Source organism: Microtus ochrogaster, chromosome 15 (genome assembly GCF_000317375.1).
Source record: "Microtus ochrogaster isolate Prairie Vole_2 chromosome 15, MicOch1.0, whole genome shotgun sequence".
Classification (NCBI taxonomy): domain Eukaryota; kingdom Metazoa; phylum Chordata; class Mammalia; order Rodentia; family Cricetidae; genus Microtus; species Microtus ochrogaster.
The window spans coordinates 37,063,901-37,082,246 of NC_022017.1; the positions used below are offsets into that span (position 1 = coordinate 37,063,901).

The window sequence follows — 18,346 nt, forward strand, 5'->3', positions numbered from 1 at the left end:
ATGGAGCGCCTAGGCAGCACATTTCTGGCGAAACCGCTTGGTCACTTGGGGACAACTTGGTGGAAGATAAGATGCTCCAAGCAAGCAGCTGTGAGCTGCATGAGCTCTTTGGCCCTCAGTCTTCTGTCCCTAGGAGCCTTAGCAGAAGCTCCAAGGGAGCAGGCACGGTCAGCTCCTTACTCATCAGCCTCCTGGAACTCGTCTGACCACAAACAAATGTGGCCAGAGAGAGAAAGCAGATGGCAGCACTTTGCTTCTTCCTGTAGTTCATTAGGGAAGCTCAATAAAGTCTCCATGCCTTACGGCCCGTGTCGTGTTTAAGAACTGGCTCTGTAGATATGTGGGTGGGTAGCAGCTGGCAAAGGTGAAGGACAGGAATAATGCAGGAAAGGGCTCTACTTCGTAAGATCTACAAATTCCCTCCTCTTTCATTCAAGAGGTTAGCTACATGCGATTGTCAATGACTCATGAAGACACGCTGCTTCTGTGTGGGTCAGGCACACTTGCTACCAGTGTTAGGAGAGCAGTCATGCAGCACAGCTGCCACAAGAAACCGCATCACGACCCCTGGCCCTGGTCCTTTCTTAAAAAGATGACTAAGGCCCTTGCCTGACTTCATATCCTCTAATTCCCCCTTACACTTCCTTCCATGGAGCAACCATGGAAGTGGAGCCTTCACATCTGATTTCTGCATTTCCTGAATTCTACATGACTTTTCCAAAGAGACCAGTGCTCATGAACACGGTATCTGGGTGTTGGAAAAAGCTAGAGGGCCGCTCTTGGTCATGGACAACCATCAGAGGGTAAAGCTTTCCCCACTTTCAGGTCATAAGCAGGGAGCTCTGAAGTGGAGACTAGAATGTCAAGGGCAGATCTCTCCAGGCACCAGTGATTTTGTTCTTCCATTTCACTGTACATCCCCTTGCAGAGTGCTCTGGAATCACTTGTACATAGATTTTGCCACAGGTTGGCACAGGGAAGCCTAGACGTGACGCTGCCTCTAGCTCAAGTGTAAGCTAACGGGCTGAATACAGCGCAACAAAGATGTAGTTTATCTCTGTACCTGACTCTGCTTTTCGCTAATTCATATTAGATGTCAGAAGACGGGATCAGTCATAATGGAAAGTCTGGGGCAGCATTTGTATTGTGCTCTCAGTCTATCAGTGGGAACGCGGTCAGAGATGTGGAAGGACTGTCCTAAGTACACAGCAGACACAGAGGCAGTCTATTGCTGTATTAGGAAGGCAGTGGCTCTGCTTCCCCAAGGCACAGCCTGTGGCAGGGCTTCTCTGCAGGTATTACTTTTGGAAGTGGTTTCAGGGAACATCAGACCCCAAGGATGGCTGTTACTATTTGCCAGAGGCTGATTCTGTAACACAGAGATGACAGTGCTTCACTTGCCCTCTCGGCTAGGCTTTGAGTGCAGATCCCACTGTTCTCATTCCACAGATGACTGATAAATCACTTATCTATGACTGCTTAGCCTGGAGCTTAGGTTAGATCTGAACCAGAACCCAAGTTCCTCATCACTGTATCCTAGTGGCTAATCCAAGAAACTCATGAACTACAGCTGGCTACAGCACCCAGCTCTGCAGGTATAGGGTAAGGCCAGGGTGGCATAAGGTATTAGAGAACAGCTGTATTTTTTAAGAGAGACTGTATAATTTAGAGAGCAAGGAGGTGCGGTGGAAAGAAGTCTGATGGCAACTAAGCGAAGCACCCAGAAGGCTTAACCTTCATACTAGTAAGCTATGGTTCTGATGACTCTCATATACATGGCGAAGAATCTTCCCAGCACCTTGACTTTTTCCAAGTCCAATGTTGAAGAAGCTTAATTCCATATATGTAATGCTATAATAAAAATGCACTTATGCACAGGAGATGCAACTTCTGTTTTATTGCTTACATTTGATTGCACAATGAAATTTTACATTTAAAAAACTGACTTAATCACATCAATACATGTATCAGCATTAGTGAGACAAATGAGCTCCATTTGTGGGAGTGGGGAGCTAAACTGCTGGTTGAAGGTGGCTTTATTCTAAAGGATAATGAGTTCTAAAGGAGGGTTGGGGGAGGGAAAGAGAACATGAGAGAGAAAGACTATGAAAGATCAGGTAAAGTCAGTGAAACTATATAAGCAGCCACAGACATCATAAGCATAGGAGGGACATTTAAATGAACTATTCAGTGTCACACAGAATATAACCAGCTGTATATGACAAGAAAGATAATAAACAATTTGAGTATAACGTACCTGACAAAATATACCAATATAGAGCTTAGCAAGTCCTAAAGATTCAGTTCCTGAACTAGCTGTACCACAGCTTGCACACTTGCCTAAGGGCAATCCCTGCAAATGTAGAAGAGTGAGACAGAGAAACATCCATCGGGATGTTTTGGGAACCCTCGTCAACAAGACCAGTTTAGTCTACTGGACCTACTAGATCCAGAAGTGTACTGTGGTTTAAGAGTAGCAAAACCCAAACCAGCAGCTTACAAAAACCAAGAAAAAGGAATGATTAAAAATCAAAACAAAAGACTGCAATGGTTTTCCTTTACATGCAAAGCATGCCTTTTTAAAATCACTATGAAATGCAAAACTTTATACAGCAAAGCTTGTGTTTTGCATGAATGCAAGTGAATATATATCTTTTTCTTATACTATTAAATTATATATTTTCCATACAAAAGCACACAGTGTTAATTTATAAAATGACATCCAAGTGGATGATGATTGTTTTTGCATGTCCCCCTGTTTAGATTTTAAAATAATAAAATCTAAATAATAAAATGTCAAAAATAATAGCCTTCTTTTAAAATACAGAAGAAAAAAGGGAAACAAAAATGCACAAAGCTTAATATTAACTGGTGACAGGCTCCACACATGTGAGAGGGATCCACCATGAAGTGACGGCTGGGCCAGGGCTCTGCTACTCCAGTGGGAGCTACACTGTCCCTCTGAAGACAAGGTCTGGTTGAGTCTGCCATTAGCAGCAGCCTGGACTACTCTGTCAGAGGTTTGAGCAAATGGACCCATCTCCAAGATATTTTACTCTGCTGTAAATATTGAAAATTTTGGGTGTGACATTCTAAGTTCATTTCCTTTTCTTGTTTATTCCTGTCTGTAAGAATGGTGCCCAAATAACCATAAACACACATTTAAAACATCCAGTTTTTCATTTCATTAAAAACAAAACTGAACTAAAGACAAATTATTTTTGGGCTATAATTTTTGATAGGAATACTGTTTTATGTAAAAAGAAACTGAACACGAAAAAGTAGACTTACACGAAATGATCTTAAAAACTGTGCTAAGAGAAATTTCTAATTGCAGAAGGATTCCTTTTTCATGGTGTGGTGTTCAGTAGCATGTGTAGCACACACTGCCCTTTCAGTCTCACACTCACAGACCTTAGCAAGAACACATGCACCGTTCTGAATGCATGTAACTCATCTTCAATAGAGACGCACACAAATTTTGGTTCAAATCTTACAAATTAAAAGGTTCACTGGGGAAATATTTTACTATGAAAACCTAAATAATGTACAATATAAAAATGAGAATTCATTCATTTAAAAGAAAATGAAATGTATAGGCTCTGCACAGGTGAACAGCTGTTTTAAATTTCTTTCTTTTCTATAGTAAATATATATTTCATTTAATTAATGGCGTCACAGCAAAATACAACTATAGTTTCAAAGCGCAGTCTGTAAACTAACACATCATACGTGGAAAACACTGCACCTTTTGGTGCTCCAAGAGTGAGCTCTAAGGGGCTCAAGGGCTCATCTTGAAGCAGAAAACACAGTATTCCAAGACCAGTAAGGCCTGGCCAGTATTCAGGAGATTTTTCTACCGCTGCTACCGTAGAAATACTTGCCACATTTACTACTGAGGACTGAAGGGAGAGCGCTACACAGCCCTCTGAAGCATGGATTTAGAAAGCATGAAAGCATTTGCAACCCTAGAAATTAGGAAGAAATTTACTCTGGAAGAAAACAAAACAAAAGCAAGTGGTTGTGAAGATGCTTAAGAAATCAGCAGACACTTCATACAGTTTCAATCTTTTTTTTTTAAATCATGTTTGTGCAAAGTTTAAAACATATTATTTAACAACGGCATAACGTGAAAGCAATACATGTTCAATCTTAAGCGCTAACAGGAACCTCAAAACAAATTAACGTGGCATAAGTCTACCTTCAGAAGTACTCACAATTGACACAGAATGACATGTGTATGGTCAGAGATAAGTGGCATCACATTTCAGGACACGTCAGTAAGCGTTATGCAAATCCTGAAAACTGTCTTGGCCTTGTGTTTCAGGCTTTAAGATTCTTTTAAATGCTGTAGTCTTCATTGAGTCAGTCAATACACACACAGATCTGGAAACTTCATCTCATAGACTGGAACGGACTGGTATTGGGCATGCCCAGAAGTAATGGTCAGTGTTCCAGATGGACTGGGAGGAGGGCTGTAAAAGAAGAACATGGTGCTATCAGCAGGTGCATTTACAATATTCAACCATTGCCTGCAAACAGCCAAATAAAGTTGCTTAATGGAAGGGCTTGATGTAGGGGAGGCGATGGCCACTGATGACACAGTATAGGCAAAAGAGGGATTCTGGCTATTTCAAGTCCAAAACAGACTTTGTTTATGTGTGTATGTGTAATTTTTATAGTGCTATTATACTGTTCATTTTTATGGGCTATTTTGATTCACAAGTTAAAAAAACCCTGCTTTTTCACATATATCACTCTTATGGTAGTGTGGTATTCTGTCCTATAGAGATATTTTATCTCCTAGACAAATATAGATTCATTTTCATTATTATTCATCATGCTTACTAGTCTATTTTTATATATATTCTTGGTCTAGAGACTTATAAGTAAATGTTCACAATTTTACTCTTAGTATGGACAGTGACAATACTGGAAATTTATGGTGGTTTAAGGGATGGAAGCAGTGCTTGCTAACCAGGAGGCAAGAAGGAACCCGTTCCCATTATTGTTTTTAATTTCTGAGCTACTGTTAGTGATAAACATCTCTGTGCCATCCATTCTGGTTTCTTTAAATAAATAAACTCATTAATCCACTTTTGTCACATAGGGCAAATACTTTAATAATCCATTATTTAATGATCAACTCTTTTAGCTAACAAAGATCACACTCATGTGCATGTACACACACCTCTGAATACATCTGCTGTCTACTACCCTATAAAAGAAAGACTGCCTTTCTCTTTGAGGTGGAGGAGGAATGCTCTGCCTGCCCTCACTGGCATGTCATCTTTGGCCTACATATAAGAAACTCAACAACTGTTCTTTTCCTTGAAAACCTAAAACTTTATCTTTCTCATAAATATCCTGTATTTTACTTACTTCTATACAAACTCAAACTGTTCAGAATGCCAGCAAGGCCAGGCTTTATGGTGAAAACTTTTAATCCCAGCACTTGGGAGGCAGAGGCAAGTGGCTCTCTGTGAGCAACAATAACTGGACATTACAGGAAGAATATGTCTCAAAAGAGCCAAAACAAAACAATAAAAACAAAAAAACCCAAGCAAAGATCTACCATATCTTTCTTGGCGTAGGTAGGGCCTTGTTCATTCTCCTACTGCATTTTCCTTCCCCCTCTTGCATAAGGATTTTTCCAGACTGCCTGTAGCATTTTCTTAAAATGTAAAATAATGACTACATTCTGCAAAGGTTTCTATGGGTTGATTTGTAAAGAGCTGATGTCTTTATGATACTCATTTACTATTCGAGAATAAGGTATGTAGCAGGCAAATGGCTTGGTGGGAAAAGGTATTTGTCTCTAAGCTTGATGACCTGAGTTCAAGCCTGAGATCCTACATGGTAGGAGATACCAACACTTGAAAGAGAGCCGACACTGAACTGCCCCCCTGCTACATATGCCATATATATACAAAATTAAGTAAATGTTAAAAGAAGGTGTGATTTTTTTTCTGTATATAAATAAGTATATCTTAGATGTAAACTTATTTCTTAATCTGTGTTAATTAGTATTCCATGGTTATTGGTACTTTCACTAATTAATAATATGTACAAGAATTAGTCTCATATAATCAACTTCAATTTTGAATTGCTATCAACTACATTATACAGCTAAAAAATAATCTTGCAACTGTTCCAGTATTTATAGCTACTGACACTATTTCAATCTTTTACATTGTGCTTTGCAAACATTTGCATTTGTATTTTCTTGATTGTTATGCTTTAATACTTGAATAAGAATGTTAAGTTTATAGTGATGAGAGTATAAAGAGAACAGTACAGCAGGATCCCAGTAAACACAGGCAGGAAACAGGGTGGGAGCCAGTATGTCTCTCTCCAACACATGCACTCTCCAGGAATTGCTGACGCCCTTCGTGTACAGGGTGCAGTAACTGGCTGTGTCTGCTGCTGCATTCATTTTACAGTTGCTTTCATTTCTCCTTTTTTTCTCTTCTGTACCCAAGCCATGGTGAATAAAAAACAGAGACTGAGGTATAAGATGGTTTGGCTTCACTTTTGTATAGCACAAAGTCTCTTCTCTGGCTGATCAGATAAACAGGAGAAAATGTGCAGATAGGCCTGAAAACCCACAGTGCAACATGCCGTTAGCCCCTCTGTATCATACAAGCTGTCCCAGAACTTCTTCCAAAGAGGCATCTGTGGATGGACTCCTACTGAAACACTCTGGGACACTCTAAGTGTTGCTAAGTATTAACTGCCACCAAGTGTTAAGTCCAATCCAGACAAAGCCAATACTAGACAAAGTCATGGTACCAAAAGATAAAAAATATAATGCTGTTCTTAAACTTTTAAACCCATACAAATGAGCTGATGTAACAGTGTTGTAAGAGTGTTGGTCGCAGCATCACTCTACTTGAGAATGCAGACTATATGTTTTAATTGTCTGTCTCAAAGTACAAGTCCTTCAGCAAATTATGTTCCTTCTCTAGGCTCTGGTGTCTTTACTTGGAAACTCAGAGACAGCATGTACTTACTTTTCTGGGTTGAGAGAAGAAATAACTGATATAAAGTATATAGCCTAAGGCCAAGTACATAGCAGGTATCTGGAATTTTAACTAACAGAGTTAAAGTTCTGTATTTGGTAATTTTTTTCTGAAAAGGAAGTCTCTAATACATTTTATAATTTAGTCCTTTTCTGAATTTTTATAAATGAACAATTCTCTCCTTTGAAACAGTAAAGTGGTGAGAAAATGTTCAGAATAATAAGTGAAATTGATTTTAAAAAAGTGTCTTACATATGATAGTGGAAGACAAAGTAGAATAAAAACAAGTCAAGTAGACAAGAATGGCTAACAGTCTCTTTTAATCATTTAAGATATAAACTTGAAGAAAAAAAACAGAATTAGTCAAGTTAAAAGATAAAGGATTTAGCTGAAGGAGAAAACAAAATTTCAGAAGCAAGGCTCTCTCTGTGTGTGTGTGTGTGTGTGTGTGTGTGTGTGTGTCCCCTCTACTGGGCCAATTTCCACACTGATGTCAGTGGGAGACCTTGTGGCAGTTCCTCCTGTACAGAGGGCTTAAGAGAGCCTTCGTCCTTCTTAGACTGAATTACTTAAGGAGAGACAAACTGAGAATGACGGACAGCAGTGAGATACTGTATACTCTGGAATAAAATTCTCATAATAACTAGATAGTGTATGGGAAAGCTCAAGGAAAGTGAAGGATCCATCCCAGTAAGAGTGTAACTGCTCTGGATGGAAGCACAGCAAACTGTAGATGGAGTGTGTGAAAATAGTTAAATATGAATGATCTCCAGTTAAACATAACATTAGAATTCCTAGTTACGCATCAGGCCAGCACGAAGGAAGAGATGGTTTAAGAGAAAGTTAGAAATGCCAGGAGATAACTGGACAAGAGACTGTTCAGACTCCAAACAGGAGGACTGAGACAAAGGGTTGCCAGTCAGATCTTCTTTATGCTCAGTGCAAAGCAGTTATTAAACATGCACAGCCACGCACAGCTTCTAGTTTCTGTGTTACTACTTCTGTGCTGACAAAGCCCTTACCGTATGGTGAGCTCCAGTATTTGAGCAAGTCTATCATGAAGCAAGTTTGCCTGCAAAGGAGAATAAGGAATGGTAAGAATTTCTTGTTTGCCAGCCACCCATATATGAAGCACAACTATAACTATGAGGCTGACATGAGACTGTCTGAATACTCTAATCTGCAGTATCTATTGGACTTTAATGTAGGTCTTCTCCCCACACTCACCCTTTTCAAGTTCTATAGTCACAAGCTGAAAGTTGAAACACAAAAAATATCCACAGTAAAATTATCAAAAACCATTCGATACAAACAAACCAAAACAGAACAAAACACCAAAGCAATGACTGTCATTCACCCAGCTCAGGATCTGCTATTTCCATCGCCACCACCATCATCATCATATAAAGAAATTCTTTAGGCAATAGCTCTGCTGTCAGAGGCTGGAGTCACAATATGCCTAAAGCCAGTGGGCAGAATAAGCTCCAAAATGTCATTCCCCACCCACTGTCCATCAACTCACTTACTTTGGATTCACACTGTGCTGCTATTTCTTCAAAAGGTGCTTTCTGGAACTTCTCTATCACAAGACGTCTCTTTTCCTTTTCCTGTTCTTCCATTCCATTGGTATCTGTGTAAGGACCAGTTAGAGAAAGAGTGTCATAAAATCATGCCAAAGGCCACGGGAACCAATGATCTATAGTCCCCCACATAAGAATGATTAAAGAGTGACTTCTATAGTGAAAAAGGCAAAGAACACAACATTCCTTAAATGTTTCACTTGATACTAGATAACACAAATATTTGGGGAAAAAATTTAAATCTAAAAGTTAAAATTCCACACCAAAATGCCTACTTTCATAGAATTCCGGCCTCTTACTAAATACATATACACAACAAACACACATAGATAAAGATATACACATAATACATAAACCTACAAAAACGCATGCACACACATTCACACCTACATATACAAGAGAGAACAGCAACTTAACAGAAATCAAAAGACTACCAGGGCTTTTCTGAATACTTCTTTTTTGTCTAACTATGCTGCTGCCCTTGTACATACACAAGCACTAAAATTTTGTTAAACTGCATCTAGATCCCAATGGATAAAAAAATAAAATACAGCTGAGTTGTTTAGAGCCAATGTGTCTCAGAGTCTTTTAACAGAAAGGCATTTTTTTTTTTAAACTAAAGACCATGATGGTCTGGACAAAGTTTGTTAGATAGTAAGTAAAAAACAAACATCTACCTTGTTTATATCACCATGTTTGTTTATGTGTACATACATCTGAGACAATCTAAAAAGCATAAACAATGTATTTAAATAAATGACCCACTTATATAGAGACCAATGATATTTTTCCTTTTCTTTCTTTTCATGCTTTATCTGCTTATTCTATCAACTAAAAAAGTACCAAGGTAAAGATGAGATTTTAGGAGAACTAAACAGTTCTCCACAGCTCACCAATTGCTTTCTTCAGTGCTTCAAAGGTTATTTCTTCAGTGTTGCTAACCTAAACAGAGTGTAAGGAGAACAAAGAGTAAGAAAAGTGAATATAATTAATATTTTTACCAACATACAAGTCACCTAAACATTTTCACCAATATTTTTTTCCTCCTTTTGATTGGCTAGAGCTGAGATTATATTCCAAACAGCAGAATCTCTGCACTTCTTCCCTGGCCATAACAATGGCCTCCTGCAGTGGCTTCCTGACTGTCACAAAGGTGGGTATTAGCCTTGCAGAGGAGGCAGCACCTCTGCATCCTTGGATGAGGCACGGCCTCCAGGGTATGGATGTGCCACATGATACAGTGACTGATTTGTGCTTGGTAGGAGGAAGGCACTTTGAAGCAATCAAGGCTGAGATTACAAATACATTTTTTTGCTATGTGATAAATAATAACTAACCATTAAAGACCCTTTATCATTTTATTACTGTAGATAGCATACAAATCAAGTATGAAATAACTAAGATTTTAAATGGTTAAAAGAATGGGCTTCAGAGATGGCTCAGTGGTTAAGAGTATTTGCTGTTCTTGCAGAGGGCCAGAGTTAGTATCCCAGCACCCATGTGGTGGCACATATTTGTCCTTAACTTTTGTTCCAGGGGATCTGATACTCCTCTGGTGCCAGGTATACATGCAGGCAAAACATTCACACACAAAAGAACAAATAAAGATTTCAAGGAATTACTATATTGAGAAGTGTTCACCCTAAAGCAACCATATTCTGGATTTTCTAAGGCTAACCACCAGTTTTGTATTTCCTATAAATACCCTTTATCTGGGGCTCTCAGATCTCAGATCTCTTGCTTTGAAATATGTACAAAGCTATAAAATAAATGTTTTATGATTTTAAAAGATTAGCATTTTGGGACAATTGGGCAGTGGTACTTTAAGAGGCACGAAAACATTTTCACAGAGTAATAAATGGTTACTATAGTATCTCTGAATGAAAGTTAAGCAATGATAGGATACATGAGTACTTGCCTGGCACTTCGGTCATCCCTAAGTTTAGCTCATGGGCGTCTTTTGCTAAGTCTAAGGCAGCAAGACTAACGAAAGCAAGACTGTATGTTCTGCACCTTAGCGTCTCTTAACAAAGGCTTTAGCTGGAAGTCAAGCAGCAAGAGTCCGCTACCTCAGCTTTGCTATCGAGGGTCACATTTTTAGTTGAAGTCAGATTAAACTTTGGAATCTTCAGTTGCATTCTAGATATTTGGAGCAGATATACAAGATTAGGCTCTGGCTAGTCATTTGCACCTATGAGCAATCTAGCACTAGCATTTTAACAAAGTAAACAAGACTCACTGTTCTTAGACTGGGATAAATAGCTTCATATTTAACAACAACAAAAATATATAGTACAGGACAGAGAACATGAGAAAAGTTATAATGCAGGTATTCTTGCTATAATAACTTTTATGATGAATGCTGAAATAAATATTTAACAGTAACTGGAAAATAGCTAACTTATATGGATTTCTCCTGCCCTCACTATATACACTTAGTTTCGTCTATAAGGCAATTCTGTTCTATCTTTTGGCATCTGAACAACTAATATACAAAAGTATATTCCAGTGAGTTTGAAACTCAAATGTGCTCAACTAAATATGACATTAAATTGTACTTATCAAACATCCAGTGTGTGATGTATGTGACAGGCTTATAGCACACTGCCTTTGAGAATCTAACGTATTAATGAACTTAGAGAATCTTTATAGTGTCTTTGTGTATATATTTTTCAGTTTACTTTATAACAGACTTGGTGTGGGACAATTGTCTATATTCTGTCAATTATGTTTTAAGTAAATGCTGACTGGCCAGTAGCCAGGCAGGAAGTATAGGTGGGACAACCAGACAGGAGAATTCTAGGAAGGAGGAAACCCATTCCTCCCCAGTCCTGTCCAGACAGGGAAGAAGGAAGATATGACCTGCCCCACTGTAAAAGTTACCGAGTCATGTGGCTAACATATACTAGAATAATGGGCTAAAATAAGTTATAAGAGTTAATAAGAAGCTTGAGCTAATGGGCCAATCAGTTTATCATTAATATAGACCTTTGTGTGATTTCTCTGGGGCTAAACGGCTGTGGGACCTGGCGGGGGGACAGAAACCAGGCAGGACAGAAACCTCAACAACACAGACTGATTCTTTACAACAGTCTCAAGTATCAAACACATTAATTTTAAAACAAAAAAATAAACAAAAAGACCTATAAAAATCACAACATTAAAACATCCTGCATTCTTGATTAAAATTAAGCCTAGAAGCCAAGGCTCTCAGCAAATTTCTTTACTGAAAGGGTAGTAAGACTAAAATCCTACTCACTGAAAGTTAGCAAGATACTCTCTTTACAAATAAGAAGTGTATATACTAAAGAGGCTTTGAAGAATGAGGCGGATTTGGGGAAGATAGTTTTAACCTTTTCAAGTAATTCTGTGTGCGTATGGATGGAGAGTACAGGCCAAAAGTTGATACTGGGATTTCTTCCTCAATTGCTCCTCTATCTACCTTCAGTGTGGGGGAGCAGAGGAAGCCTTGAGTGCATATGTAAGGAATGGATGAAGTCCTGAGTGATTGTATAGTACCAACAAGGACCAATGCCTCAGACCCCAGGGAACCGGCCTTCTTTGGGTCAGGATCAGGAACTGGCAGTGTCTGCAAACACTGCAGCTTCTTTCTTCTAGAGGACCACAATTTGAGAATGCTCCCCTAGCTGATGGCTGAGGTTCTGGGTTGTTGCCTAGTTGATATTAGTACCGCTCCATTAGTGAGTACACCGCCTACCCAATTCCAACTTTTCTGTATATCATCTATCCTTCTTTCATTCCCTCGGTGTCCCAGGCAAGTGTCCATCAGAACAGCACTACCCTTTTTTTTTCTGCATATTTATGTGTGCACATGTGTATGCAGAATTCCCTAAGTGTGCAGGTGTGGAAGCCCAAAGTTGATGTCAGCTATCTTCCTTGGTCACTTTCCACCTTATATAATAGGGTCTCTTGGTAAATCCTGATTTCATCAATTCGAGTTAGCAAACTTGCCCTAGAGATCCTGAGGCCTTCTAAATGCTGGAATTAGAGGTGGATGCCACATCTATTGGCTTTTATGGGATACCAGAGAACCTAACTGCATTCTTTATACATACCTGGCTTTATTCACTTAGTCATCTCCTGTGGTCCAGGAGATAAGGTCTCCTCACTGAACTTTATGTTTCCCCTGGGCTAGACTGTCAAGAGCCTTCAGGATCTCCACATCTTAGCACCTGGCTTTTTATGTAGGTGCTGGGGATCCAGAAGGTATGTCCTCCTGCTTGCATAAGCACCTCACCCACTAAGCTACCTCCCGATCCCTCTTCAATGCTCTTGAGCTCCACTAGCAAGTGATCCATATGATCAAAGAATTCTGTATAATGGAGTTGAATAGCTAAGAAAGTCTAAGTTGCTTGTTCCCTGGACACTAAGAAATTACAAATGAACTGATAAGCGTTCGAAGCTAAAGGAATGAGAGAACATGAATTCAGACAACTCAATTTGCTATTTCTTGATCGGATAGTCCTTTAATTATTTATATTGTATCTATGAGCAATAATGAAATAGCTGGGCAGGAAAACAACCTATGAATCACGAAGAGGAAGCTGAGTTGGCAGGCTAGCGTTTATCACTTTTAGATGGCTATCAAAACTCCTTTGTGAGACTCAAACGCCGAGAGCACTGGCTGATGTTTCTTTCTATGACTCAGCAGACTACTCTCCTGTGCTCTCCTGAAGCAGGAGGAAAACATCAAGGGCAGGACAGTGTGAGCAGCCACAGTCCTTGAATAGTTAGTTCACTGAGACGGCTTAAGTCATATTCATAATAGCTAGTGATCAAAGTGGCAATATTTCCTTACACAGGAACTTTTGAGGAGAGGACTTGGCCTCGTGGAAGTGCATAGATCCATCTGCTTTTGTACTTTATACTTCATAATTTAAAATAAAATAAACAGGATTTAAAGAACTGAAGAGGTCATGCATAATATATCATACTTAAAGTAAAACAAAACAAACAACTTTGCTTCTGTTTGATAGTCTTTCTGTCACACAGAATTCCAATGCAAAATTCTAATAAGATATTAGTATTATGCATCTTGATAGACAGTTGAAATGAATTCACAAAAATTAAATCATATTAATTTCTACTAGTAATCTAGTTGACTTGAAAGTAACTTAGATTTGTAGTTTCTTCCATTTATAGGTGTAGTGAAACTTTTTTTAAAAATAATGGCTACTTTAAGACAGTTCTCCATTATAAGCTTCCAGCAACTTACCACATCATCAGAAGGCACACTGTTCGATAAAATGTCCACCTGAAGAGATACAGTATCCACAATACTTTTCCTTCTAGAAAGACGATCTTCATCTGAAATAAAAATAGTTTTCTTCTATTATCTGTTAGTTAGAAATGTTATGCTGCATTTTAGACACATAAATATTTAAAACTGCAAGAAAATGTAGAAAGCTGAGTTTGGGGTTTATGTTCTTTCTAAACATTTAAAGCAGTGTGTTCTCAACTTTCAACCTATTTTACTTAAATTGCAAAGTAATTCCTTTTGTTCATTCCTAGGGTGTAGTACAATGTTGGGCCTGCATACAATGTGGAATGATCAAAGATTGATCAGCACAACCATCCTTAAAAACATACCATCGCTTTGTAGTAAGAACACTTTTAATTTTAAAATTGTTTTGTATTGTGTGTGCGCCTATGTGCCAATACCTATACTGTGGTGCACATAAGGAGGTCAGAGCACAACTTAAAAGAACCAGTTCTGTCCTTCTACTGTGTACATTCTGCATAAGGGACTCAGGTCATCAGGCTTGGCAGCAAATGCAATTACCTGCTGAGCCATCTTGCCAGCCTTAAGTCCTCTTTTAGCTAATCTGAAATAAATGAAGTTTCTAATGATAGTCACCTTGTTGTGCAGTAAAACATCAGAATTTAATTTTCCTGTGTGACTGGAGGTAGTCATATGGTATTTGTCATGCCCCCCAAATGTCCCCTAGATTCACCCATGCTGATACAGATGTGAAAACTGTTTTTCAGTTGTACTACACTGTGAATGGACATCACTGTCAGGCTGCTGGCATCTCAGCTGTTTCTGTATGTTTGTGAGTACTCAATGCTGCAGGGAACATGTGTGCAGACATCTCAAACACTGATTTCAATTAGTCTGGGAGTGCTCACAAGTGGAACTGAGACACTATTTGGTAGTTATATTTTCAGTACTATGAGAAAATAAATCTCAATCATGTTTTCCAAAGTGGCTATAATAATTTACAGTATCACAAATCATGTGAGCCATCAATGTGTAAAGGCTCATTTCTGGGCACTTTTGATACTTGTCATCTTTTACTTTTGTGGTAGAAGCAAACCTAAGAGGTGATAAGATGGCATCTTGCTCTGGTGTTATTTCTTTATCATGATTATAGATATAAGGTTGAAAGTTTTTCACATAACTATGGACCTTCTGTATGCTTCTTTTAAGCACTGATAGCAAAGTACAGGCTACGAAAATAGCTAATAACCACAGTTATATAAGGAGAAAGGAAAGAGCAGCATGCATCCCAGTGCACAGAATCAGAGGCTTATCCAACCCCTGATGGAATGGATCAGGACAACTATCAGACACTGTGACATTGTAGCCTTTTGGAAGTGCTCATTCTCAAGAAAACACTATGAAACAGTTGCCTACTGATCTGAACCCTCGGTCCTGTAGAACACAGTCCCTCTCTCTGACTTCCAGAACCAGGTGAGTGCTCTCCTTTGCCTCTCTCTCTCCGAACTTCACAAGGGAGAGGGTGTGGAAAGCACAGTTCACAATGCTTGCTCTGTGCTGCAGATGACACTTACAAGTAGTAACAATAGCCAAAGTGGGCCCTGTTCTACTCTCATCAAGGGATCTCCTTGGTCAATAACACTCTGGGCTATAGCAGGCACCCCGGGAGACACTCTACAAATACCAGTGAAGCTCCCCAGGACTTAGCACCATCGCTTCTCTTCTGAATGTCAAGTTAGTATCTCTCACTTGTAATTCATCATTACAGAAGTACAGGGATAACCTTCTACTGTGTCTTCCTAAGGTGCCTAGTAGAACTGTTTCTGAAGTACAGAACTTTCCATCCTACTTATGATTTACAAACAGCCGTATAAGCCTACTGACCAATGCATAGCTCCCTAAGATTTCTGTGTCACTACAAATACATAATTATGATGTATGTATAAGAGAGATATGGAAGAGGCTGCACACATTGGGTTGACTGTCTAATTACCCAACGAGAGTAATGTCAAGACACCTTCACAAGTAGTCTCATTAGGGAAGCCTTTGTTTAGAGCACCAGTAAGCACAGAGTTACTTCAGAATTTAGCAACCATGCACTGTGATTTCATTCCACATCCTAATCATCCCCTTTAAGAAATTCTACAAGAGCCCCACTGGTTGTCATACTAGAACCTAATTATACAATGATTCAAACTTCTGCCCTACATTCATAATATTAACAAAGTCCTTCAACCACCTGTGCTTTGTGGTTCAAGAGAAACCATACTTAAAAAGGAAATACTGAAACCTTGCTTTATGAAAATCAGAACCTTCCCCAGTATCACCTTCTTCAATGCCTAACATACAGTAGGCTTGATCAGTTAAGAAGCAATCCAAACTAGCAATCCTCCTACCTGACCTTCTGGGTGCTAAGATTACTAGCATATGACACCACATCCGGCCTTCTGCTAATGTCTAGTATTTTCATTTTCTCATTCTCTCAATAAACAGGGAAATAAAAATGCAATCTCCATCACTTTGCAGTCAAATGCTTTACCACTGAGCTATATCCCTTGCTGTCAGGTCTTGGAGTGGTACATGGGTTAGTCTCATAGTCATACGACTCAAATAAAAGAAAGATGTTGATTATTGCTCACAGCTGACATCAATTATTCTGAATGCATGCGAAATCTTTGATCTCACTGAAAATTATGAAATCAAATAAATTATTAAGTATTTAAAAGAGCATAGAGACAGCTAAACTTAGTGTGCCATTTAATCAAATTGCTTATTATCAACCTCACTTCTCATGCATAGAGAAGAAAATGCTACATTCTTCATTAAGCTAGTGTAAGGATTAAGTAGGAATAAAAACACAGTGTTCTCAATGCTAGGCACAAAATATGATAAATGGAGCTAATATTATAGTGGCGGTGGATGGTGCATGCTAGCCAACACACTAAATAAATTTTGCTTTTTCAAAAAAGATTTATTTATTATGTATATAGTGTTCTGCCTGCATATACACCTGCATACCAGAAGAGGGCACCAGATCTCATTAGAGATGGTTGTGGGTGACTAGGTGGTTGCTGGGAATTGAACTCAGGACTTCTGGAAGAGCAGTCAGTGCACTTAACCTGTGAGCCATCTCTCCAGTACTATATTTTGCTTTTACTTTTGTTTTATTGTTCTTAACTGCTCATAATTTTAAAAAATCAACAGTAGAAAGCTACTACACAGAAAAAAAGGTAATAACTATGTATAACCGAATATCACATAAAATAAAACTCTTAGGACTCCTGCATGAGACAAGTTCCACACAACAGACTAATTTAAAAACATCATTCCTTATAAATCAGAAAAGTTTACTTGCACTTAGGAATTTCTATCCAGACATAAAATTAATTATGCCCTGAAATATTCAGACTCCTTCCTAGCTTGGGATAAAGAGACACTGAGGAAAAGAATGGAGCTTGTCTGACGGAGAAGGAATTAAAAACAGCCAAAGCACAGGTGAAAATACACACTGTTATTCTCACCACAAACTACAGAGACGTCAACAGGGAGAAGGAGAGAGAATAAAGTACATAAGGGATAAGGACATAGAACAGAGTTAACAGCTAATGACAGGCAGAAGACACAGCCTACGGCTCCATTTTCTAAACATCCAGGGAGTGGCTTTCCTACAGGAAGGGCAGGCTTGGGACAGGGCGGGCTACACTACACCAGGTGGAGTTACCTTTGCGTTTCTGCCTGCGTTTAGGAGGCTTTGGGACTGAAGAAAAGATAGCTAAATCCAAAGTATAATTGTTTAATATTTTAAATGCTTAACACCCCCCAAAAGAAACCAAACTAAATCACAGAGTTCTGAGGTGGTTTATTTATTTATTTTTGTTTTGTTGTTATTTTGTTACTTTTTTTTTTTTTGAGAAGTTCTTATTATGTAGCCTAGGCTGGCCAAAACTTGCTATGCAGCCCAGGTTAGCTTCAGTTTGATAAAAGCTATATATAAAGATTATACTACTTTTGGTAATTAATACATAAAATTATCTGACTAGAATCAAATGGTTCTTTTTATATAATAGAGATATCTATCTTAAAAGGAAACTATTTCTTCCACCAAGGTAACATTCATATATATACATTAACTGAATATCAGAGTGAATGAAACTGATTTTTAATTTTTAGAACAAAAATTTAATGCTAGATATCATGCAATTTGTCTTCAAATACAGTGGCATTATTTTTAAAAACAAAAAAAATACACATTAATTAATATACAAGAAATTGGCAGGTTACTTTTCAGAAATGGTCTGCAGTCTTCCAAATGACAAATGTGCAAAAGTATTGTTCAATGACAAAAGATTTCACTTTGCTTCACTGTTTAAGAAATATTAAAGTTGCCGGGCGGTGGTGGCGCACGCCTTTAATCCCAGCACTTGGGAGGCAGAGGCAGGCGGATCTCTGTGAGTTCGAGACCAGCCTGGTCTACAAGAGCTAGTTCCAGGACAGGCTCCAAA

The 18,346-nt window shown here is 38.6% G+C and overlaps 1 protein-coding gene across 3 annotated transcripts in view; it reads right to left on the minus strand.

Annotated features, from left to right (window-relative positions):
- Positions 1-1,873: 1,873 nt before the first annotated feature.
- The window catches only part of Efr3a (EFR3 homolog A), an 82,821-nt gene continuing 66,348 nt past the window's right edge, over positions 1,874-18,346 (minus strand). For all 3 annotated transcript variants that reach the window (XM_005354544.3, XM_005354543.3, XM_005354545.3), the window contains 5 exons: positions 13,839-13,930; positions 9,496-9,544; positions 8,549-8,652; positions 8,045-8,094; positions 1,874-4,475 (listed from right to left, as the gene is read on the minus strand). In XM_005354544.3, coding sequence (XP_005354601.1) covers positions 4,370-4,475; positions 8,045-8,094; positions 8,549-8,652; positions 9,496-9,544; positions 13,839-13,930 — 401 coding nt within the window. In that variant the 3' untranslated portion in view covers positions 1,874-4,369. The remainder of the gene's footprint in view (positions 4,476-8,044; positions 8,095-8,548; positions 8,653-9,495; positions 9,545-13,838; positions 13,931-18,346) is intronic.